The following is an 8505-nucleotide window of genomic DNA, read 5'->3' on the forward strand; positions in this document are numbered from 1 at the left end:
GGAATGTCAGGACCATGGATGGGGTCTGGGTGTGTCCTGGGCGTGGTTGGAGCCCTGTGAGTTAACAGAGCTCTCCCGCGGTGGCCGCGGGACCTGGGTCATTGGCGGCCAGGGCTAGGGCGGTGGAGTACTTACTGTGTGTGTGTGAATACATGTGGGGCCTGGGATCGTGGGGTGCCCTTGGCACCTGGTCTGGCTGCACTCACCTGCAAGGCCGGCCCGACAGCCCCTGCCCCTGCCCCGGAGGTCTCCACCGGGCTGGCCACACACTCCAGAGGGAGCTGCCTGTCACCGCCGGGCTTCCCAGAGGCCTGTCTTTTAGCTCAGCCATGATTGCTGTGAGTTTGTTGCCCCCCTGGTGGACGCCCCAGTCTCCCCCAGGGCTCCGTGTGCACAGCATGCTTTGACCCGAGCTAGAACCACAAATGTGTTTGGAGGTGGGGGGAGAGACCCCACTCTTGGTCTCGGGAGGTCGTTCACCCATCGCCATTTTTAATGGGTTTCTCATTCTAAAGAACCCCCCCGCCCCGTCCCCCCTCTGGCTCCGTGGTGGTATGGGTGCTCGGATCCCTGCCCTGCTGCGTCAGGGGCAGCCATGCCCTTCAGGGGTCTGGCTCAGGCTTTTTGAGGGCAGGGGTCCATGTATGGATTTGAATTTGAGATGAACTGTCCCCCAGGACTCTGGTCCCAAGTAGGCACTTGGCTGATGTGGTCATAAGGGACTTCCCAGTGTCCCAGCGGGTGGACAGGGCAGGGCAGTGTCCCTGCCTGGGAGGGGCCGAGGTCACAGGGGATAGCTCGTGGTCCTCGATTCTTGGTCCTTAGGCCCACATGGGCCAGGTTCCCTGACCACGGGCCCAGCCACTGGGGACTCCCTCCTCCTTTGGAGAAACAGTGACAGTGGCAACAAGCCAATGAGCTCAGGACTTGGGGCCCGGCGGGGCCTGCACCACTGAGGAGGGTGACTCTGAAGGCAGCTGGGAAGGCTGTCATCTTCCTGCGCTGTGACGACAGCCAGGACCCTGGTGTTTCCTTGCACTGCTACTGAGCTCTGCGTGCAGACCGGCCGACTGGGCTACGGTGGGCGGTCCCGAGTTCCCTGTCCCTCGGGACAGCTGTGCTTAGCTTCCTTGTTTTGCTGGGTGACTCTGAAGGGACTCTGTGTACAGGCTGAGTCTGTAATAGAAGCCCCCGTTTCCCTCCTAATAATCTGTTCTCCAGGGGGTTATTTCCAAAGCACAGAAGTACAGAACTGGGCCCTCTGGGAGTTGGTTGGGATTTTTTTTTTTACATTAGTTTCTCCCACATTTCACTCGAGAGCCGATGTTTTCTCGTTCATGGAATGAGCTGTGGGCCGGGCCTTCTGCTTTGGTCTTTGTGTTCTGGGTGCTGCTGGGCACCGGTGAGAGGGCTTTAGAGAGAGGCACCCACGCCCCACCAGGGCTCATTGACGAGAGGAGAACCTCTCTGACCTCTTTGGGGACCCTCCAACGAAAGCCGTCTGGGCCATGCGGTGCATCACGTGCCCTTGGGTGACTGAGGGCCTGCTCTGGGCCCTGCACCCAGCCGCAGACCCCCTCCCCCAAAGGCAGCCCACTGCTCCCTGGGAACGGCACCTCCCGGTAGGCCAGGAGATCCGGATGAATGGCTCACATGAGAGACGGAGAGGCAGACGTCCCCGGCTGCGCGGGTGCGAGGCTCGCTTCCTGCTGCTCTGGAGTGGCAGACAACAGCCCGTCTGGCTGTCTGGGAGGCAGGGCTTCTGGGAGGCAGCAAGCTTCACACACATCCCAGTGCAAGGAGGAGCTGCCTGGGCCTCCAAGGACACTCCAGGGCTCCGTCTCAGGCCAGTGGGCCACCAGCTGCACCCAGGACCCTGATGCCAAGGTGGGGTGTCCCTTGCATGTGGCACACCTTTTTTTGCCATCTGTGTGTGGGGGGGAGGGCACAGGGGATGCAGGTGCATTCACGTCATGGCCGGGCTCTGGGGGGCAGCATCTGCGTCACCCGACCGACACGGAGAGGGAACCTTGGCCATCGCTCAGCCCCAATTTTAATGACGTGCAGTAGCTAAGTCGTGTTCTGAGTGTTCATTCAGCGCTGTTTATGGCGTGCTCTCGAGTGTGCTTACCGTTTGTCAGGAGTGCAAACTAGCGAACATACGAGCCTTTAAGACAGGCCATCTGTTCGTCTTAGACCCTTGGACGAGTGTCAAATTCTTCTAAAAATAAGTGCTCATTGCAGAGAGGGGCTGCCCAGGTGAAACACAGCAGGGAAGGAAACGGAGCTGCCTGTGCCGTGCCCGCCTCGAAGGGAAAGGTGGACGGCGTGTGTGTGCACACGCGTGTGCGTGCGTATGCGTGTTGGGGAGGGTGGGAGGGGACCCAGGACCGCCAGAAGTGTGGGCTCCTCCCTCTCCCCAGCCTCTTGTGTCACTCCACAGCCCCGATACCGTCGATGGCTCCCCGTGGCCCAGATTAAGGGCAGGCTGCCTCGTCTCGCACCAGGGAGCCGCATCCGCGCGCTCCCCCTCCCTCTCCCGGCTGTCTCCGTGGCACCGGCCCTGCGCTCCTGCCAAGCTGAATTATTCATCGTCCCCCCAGCAGATGCTGCACTTCGCACGTTTCCCAGGCAGAGCGGCGCTGCGGTCACGTCCAGGCTCTGCCCCGGCCGCCAGGACCCACGGCAGGGCCGCGGTGCGCGATGCCCCGGTTTTCCTGCCTGCGAAATAGAGACAATGACAGCACTTACCTCCCCGACTTGTCATGGAACTTGCATGAGTTAATAGGTGTGAAGGGGTGACAGTGGAGTGTGGCACACGGGGCACGTGGCAGGTGTGACCGGTGATCGTCGTGGGTCCCAGTGTCTGGGAAGCTGTCCCCGTGTGCACGTGCGTATGCCTGTGCACACACACACACCCAGTGCAAAGCGTCCTCAAAGGGCGGCTGGGAGACACTGGGAGAGACGTGGTTCACGGGCCCCTCAAACCTCCACGGGCTCGGACTAGAGTCCAGGCCTGGGAAAGACCCTCAGAGCCTGTGAGGAAGCGGGCTCTGTCCTTACCACCCCAGTCCCAGACATCAGGGAACTTGCTCAAGGCCGCGGGGCGAGTAAGTGGTACAGCCAGGATTCGAACTTGGGACTCATCTCATCTGACCTGTTCTCCATCCTCGGCAGCAGAGCTGGGACCCAGCACTTGTTGTGGGCCGTGGAGGGGCTAGGATCTTCCAGGCCTGCTCTCATCAGTGTGGCTGGAGTGTAGGAGGGACAGGTGACAGTGGCCTCTGAGAGCCAGCTCGCTGAAGTGCAGAGGAGTCCGCTCCAGACCCTGCCTGTGCACCCCGGGTGTGCGGAGATTGGCCTCGTCCCTCCATGGAAAACTTTGTCCGGCCAAGGGGCAACCTCTGTGTTGGAGCGCCCCCGACTCTCCCCTGTGTGACGCTGTGGGGGCTGAGGGTCAAAGGGAGGACAAGCAGCTTCTAGACCAAGAGACAGAAAACAGAGCCAAGACGTGGGGAAGGAATCCCAGCCGCGGACTGGGGCGGGGCTTGCCGGCCAGTGTGCGCACTCACGCATCTGTGTGTGACTGCTGGGCTCGGAGCCCACTGAGCCAGGGATGCCTCCTGGGGCCCGGAAAACCAGAGTGGGGCCCCGCCTGAACCTCTGACTGGCCCATGCAAGTATGTGTGGGTGCTTTGAGAAGAATGGTCCAGCAACGGGCTTCTGACACGCCCTGCTGTGAGCGGAAGACCTGGGTTGGGGCTCTGGATTGGGGGTCATTTTGCTGCTGAAAGCCCAGCAACGAGCTTCGGTGGCTGTCACCCAGCAGGTTTGTCGAATGGACGAATGAATGAATGACCGACCGACCACGTAAAATAAGGTGAGGGCGTGACAAAGAGAGCCTAGACCCGAGCTCTTTGCTGACGATTTGCAGAGAGAGAGGGCTCAGCAGGACCCCAGCCAGGGCCGGAGCCCTGCCACCGATACCATACCACCCCCTTGCCCACCACTAACTGCTGTCCCCGCGGCAGATGGCCCAGGGCACCAGGCAGAGGCGCCGGAAATGGGCCCCAGCTGAAGCCTCCCTCCCCGAGAGCCACACACGCTCTGCCCAGGGGCTGGATCTCCGCTGCAAACCAGCGATACCCACCCCCCTCCCAGCTCCCGTTTTATTTCTCTCACCTGCTTCCCGACCCACACCTGCGCCTCCCTGGCAGGCGGTGAGGCCGGAGCCGCTGCCAGGCCTCCCCTCCGGGCGCCTTCCAGTGTTTCCCGGCTCCCGCCCCACCCACCTTGGCCCTCCCAGTGCTGGGAAGCAAGCGTTCACCTGCGGGGTCCGCAGCATCTCTAAAAACGATTTCCTTCCTCTCTGAAGGGGCTAAATTTAGCACAGGCATAAATAGCGAAACAGACATTAAGCCAAACGCCCTTAGGCGGACCGCGCCACGCAGGAAGGCAGGGTCTGAGGAGGCCTGACGGAGCACTCGGCCCTTGGAGTCACAGTTCCCCGAGTGGGGGGCGCCCCGGCTCTTTTAGGGGCATTGAGCGGTCCCATCCACAGTGGCTCCGAGGGCAGCTGCTCTGCGCACAGGGGTGGGCAGTCCTGGCGACGTCCCGTCAGAGCTGGTGCCCTCGGCCAGGGGAGCACCTGGGCTCTCAGCACCCCTACCGCACACACACCCTTCCTGGGTGGCATTGACCGATGTCCCTTGCTGAGCTGCCATCTGCGCGGCTCATCCCAAACCTTTGGGTGTCTGTGTCCCAGGCCCTTGAGGTGGGTGGGCCCAGCTGGAGCCTCCCCCCGCCCCCCACTGTGCCCAGAGCGGAGCATCCAGCAGGTAGATAATAATGCAGCGCTGAGTGAATGCTGGTGCCAGCCCCTCGGGGCCTCCAGCGTCGACATCTCCATCTGCTGTGACATCCCGGGCCTTTGTTCTCATAGAGCTCGGGGAGGGAAGTCTCACCTTCTGTCGCCCAGCCCTCTTGGAGGAAGTGCTTTCTGGAGTCTGACCCAAGAACTGCCTGCTGCTGCTGCTGCTGCTTCTTAAGAGGGAAGCTCACTGTTGCTTCACCTGACCCCCCCGAGTCATCCTAACCAGTGGTCCCTGGCATGGGCTCCCATGCTGTCGGCCCGGGGGCGCCCGTGTGGACCACGAGTGCTGCACCGGCCCTGCTCTGGCCGTCCTGGCAAGAGGCTGCTCCGATATGCAGAGATGACCCGACGCCCCCTTTTCCCCATGCTGGTGGGGGTGGTCCTCGAGGATTGGGTGGAGATCAGACATCGTCACCTCTGGTGTCCTGCTGCCTTTGGAACACAGGCCACCACGTTCAGGGCCAACTCCCCAGTCCTCCGTGTGACCTCTGCCAGGGTCACCCGCTTACTCCAGCCTCCACACCTTCGTCTCCTCTGTGCCTCCCGCCTGGAGTGCGCACGCTTCCCTCCCCGGTAGCCACGTCCTGTGCACTCGTTCATTTACACCCCCCGGACTCATCCAGAAATGCTGACTCAGAGTCTACTTGGTGCCGGGCCCTAGGGACCACCCTTTGAGAACAGAAAAAGTCATCCACGTTTATCTTCCTGACCTGCCTCCCCCCACACCCAAAGCCCCCACAAACAAAGAAGGGCCCCACTGCACCGGCTAGTGCAGGCCACGTGGCACTGTTAACTGACGGGCTGTCGGCCAGTTCTGGGCAGCTGTGCCAGGCAGAGGGCGCCCAGCGTCGGGTCGGGTGTGGTGGGGCCTCGAGAGCAAGTGGGCCCCCTGCCTGCAGCTCCGCAGAGCAGGTCAGTCTTGCAGGCACCTCACACAGATGTGTGTGAGGTGGGCCGGAAGGGCCTCAGCCTCGAGGGGCTGCAGGGATGGGACAGACGTTGTGACCAGACAACCCCAAGACTGGCTTGGCTGGGAGGGAGGAGAGGAGAGGTGGGAACAGACTCGGCAAAGGCTTGAAGCAAGGAGGATGGCTCGGCGGAGGGCGAGTTGGCTCCCCTTGGACTGGCTGGCTGTCCCTGCACAGTGCAAGGAGAGGTGCCCGGGCTGGAGGCTGGGCGTTCCCATGGAAACCGCTGCAACCCATCTGCGGTCTCAGACAACCCGCCGTGTGCCTCTGGGTCCGCAAAGTCCCCGCCGAGGTGCCAGGCCGTGCTGGCGGGCCTCGTGCTCCTCCTGCCTGGGGTGGCTTGCAGGCAGCCTGTGGACTGGGGTTCCTGTGGGGTGTGGGGTGCCAGAAGCCTGCCTTCTGGCTCAAGCCCCCAGCCCTCTGGATTCCAGCTGCCTAGTACCCTCCTGCGTCCCAGCCGGGTGACCCTGGGCAAGTCACTGAGCCTCTCTGAGCCTGCTTTTTCTCATCTTACCGTGTCCTATATTGTGAGGCTCTTGTGAGGGTTGAAAGGAAGGTACCCATAACAGCACACAGCAGGTGCGCTTGCCACGCAGCCTGGGCCTCAGAGCCCGAGGAAAGAGGCCAGCAGGCCCCTGCCACCTGAGATGGGTGATGATGGCACCACATGGGCAGCAGCCATGCCTGCTGAAGGGGAAAGCTACTGCCGCAGGGCCCTGGGCCCAGGGCTGGACATGCCCCCAGGCCCCACACCTGCCCCTCCCTCACAAGCCCAGACCTGGAGCCCAGGAGAGAGACACAGGGCCTCGTCTGACCCCTGGTGGTCATCAGCAGAGCTGCGGGTCAGGGGCACCCAGGTGTGGGGAGGCAGGACCGTTCCTGGACAGCTGCCCCCCGTGCCTGGCAGCCCTTTGCGGCCCCCAAGCAGGGCTGCTCTGCCTGAGGTAGAGGTTGCTTCCTTTCTCCAGTTGATGAGGTTGAACCCCACTGAGGCTTGGACAAGGTGGGCCTGCATTTGGAACCTGGACCACTGAAGAGAAAGGAGAACCTGCAGTCTCTGAGGGGCCAGTCCCACCCACAGCCCCAGGCTGCAGGGAGGGGGGAGCGTTTGGCCAGCGGGCCCCCTGGGCCTCCGATTCCCAGGTGGATTTGGCCAAAGTGCTCAGTGTTCTCCTCACCAGAGACCACCTGGGCCACCCTGCTGGGTGACTGTCCCCTGTCCAGGCTGCGGGCGCTGCGGCCACCTGCTGCCTCAGTTGGTCTGTGCTGGTTGGGAGCTGCCTGGCCCGTGCGCCTTCTCCCTCTGCTGAGCTCTGGGCAGCTCCTGGGATGGACTAGAGGGGGCCTGGGGGAAGCCTGGCCAGCCACCAGACACATTTCTGCTCATCATTAGTGCAAAAGGGAGCTGGAGAGGTGGACAGAGGTATTTTTAATTCCTGCTACCTCCCCGGTGTTTCCCCTTTTCCTCCACAGAGCCAGTTGCCATCGTAAGACACAGACAGTTTGGGGGGAAAAGCGTTGAGGGGGACAATTTACAGGGAGCTGGGGTTGGCAGCAACAGGACCCGATCCCCAAGCCCCACATCGATGAGGTGGCGTCTTGACAGCTGCATCCCCGGTGCACTTTTTTCCCCGGCTGCATTCTGTTTCCGGAATAATCGCACTGCTTTTCTACGGCCCTGGGTGCAAAGGCACTGAGTGGGAGGGGACGGGCGGGCGCTCCATTCTTCTGCCCTCACGCGCGTCTCCTTTCTTCGCCTTTGCAGAATCACACGATGAGCCAGCACGCACAGTGAGGGACCGCTCGACAGGACACCTCTCCGCAGAAGGCTTGCCGGAGACGCCGTGCGGAGGGGCCATTTGAACATTACGTCCAATCAAAGTGTCATTTGCAACCCAGATGTAAAACTCTAATGATTTGGCCATGAGGCGCTGCTATTATAAGCAGCTGGAAATGAATATTAATGGCAGAGATTAAAAGTATTCCACGCTCAGTATTTTTTATTGCCCTGCTTCAGCTAATGTGCTTTTAGGGTTTCCGCCGCAGACCACGTTTCTAGAGTTAGAGAAACCCGCTTTTGGAGGCTTGTTCTTTGTTCCCTCCTGTATTATATTGATAGTTTTTAAAAAAAAGGATTAGTGTGATTTTTTTTTATTTGCTTCTTTTTCTTTCTTTCTTGTTTTTCTCCGCCCCCCCCCCACCTTTGGTTAACTACTTTTTAATTGCGGTTCTAGGTCATTGTGCATCGTGACGTGATTGCTTGGCTATTGTCTGAATATTTCCTTTTCATTTTTTTAATTAAAGACTAATGCTTTGATTGGATTTGCCAGTTCACCGGACAGTGATTAAAACTATGTAATGAGTACAGTCGGTTCCAGTGCAACCGGGTGGTCTGCTTGTACACGTGACTCCACCTGCCCGTAGTAACTGGTGCGGTGAAGGGGTCCACACGGTCGGCACCGCTGCCTGGTTCTCGCCTCCCCAGCCTGGGGCTGGGGCCGGGGAGCCGTTGTCATCCGTGGGGTATGTCCTCGGAGTTCCCGTGGGATCTCCCGCGCCTGCGCAGCCAGCATATGACAGACGCAGGTTCCCTGGGGACAGGAGTGTGCTAATCCACTCCCCACGCATGCACGGTCTGAGGGGCTGGTCGCAGAAGTCACTGGG

At 60.9% G+C, this 8505-nt stretch overlaps 1 protein-coding gene across 3 annotated transcripts in view; it reads left to right on the forward strand.

Moving 5' to 3' along the window:
• The window catches only part of ZNF423 (zinc finger protein 423), a 259489-nt gene extending 251326 nt beyond the window's left edge, over window positions 1-8163 (forward strand). For all 3 annotated transcript variants that reach the window (XM_037066363.1, XM_037066365.1, XM_037066364.1), the window contains one exon: window positions 7607-8163. In XM_037066363.1, coding sequence (XP_036922258.1) covers window positions 7607-7636 — 30 coding nt within the window. In that variant the 3' untranslated portion in view covers window positions 7637-8163. The remainder of the gene's footprint in view (window positions 1-7606) is intronic.
• The last annotated feature ends 342 nt before the right edge of the window (window positions 8164-8505 follow it).

Source organism: Sturnira hondurensis, unplaced genomic scaffold (assembly GCF_014824575.4).
Source record: "Sturnira hondurensis isolate 20B ecotype Veracruz unplaced genomic scaffold, ASM1482457v3 Scaffold0016617, whole genome shotgun sequence".
Lineage (NCBI taxonomy): Eukaryota > Metazoa > Chordata > Mammalia > Chiroptera > Phyllostomidae > Sturnira > Sturnira hondurensis.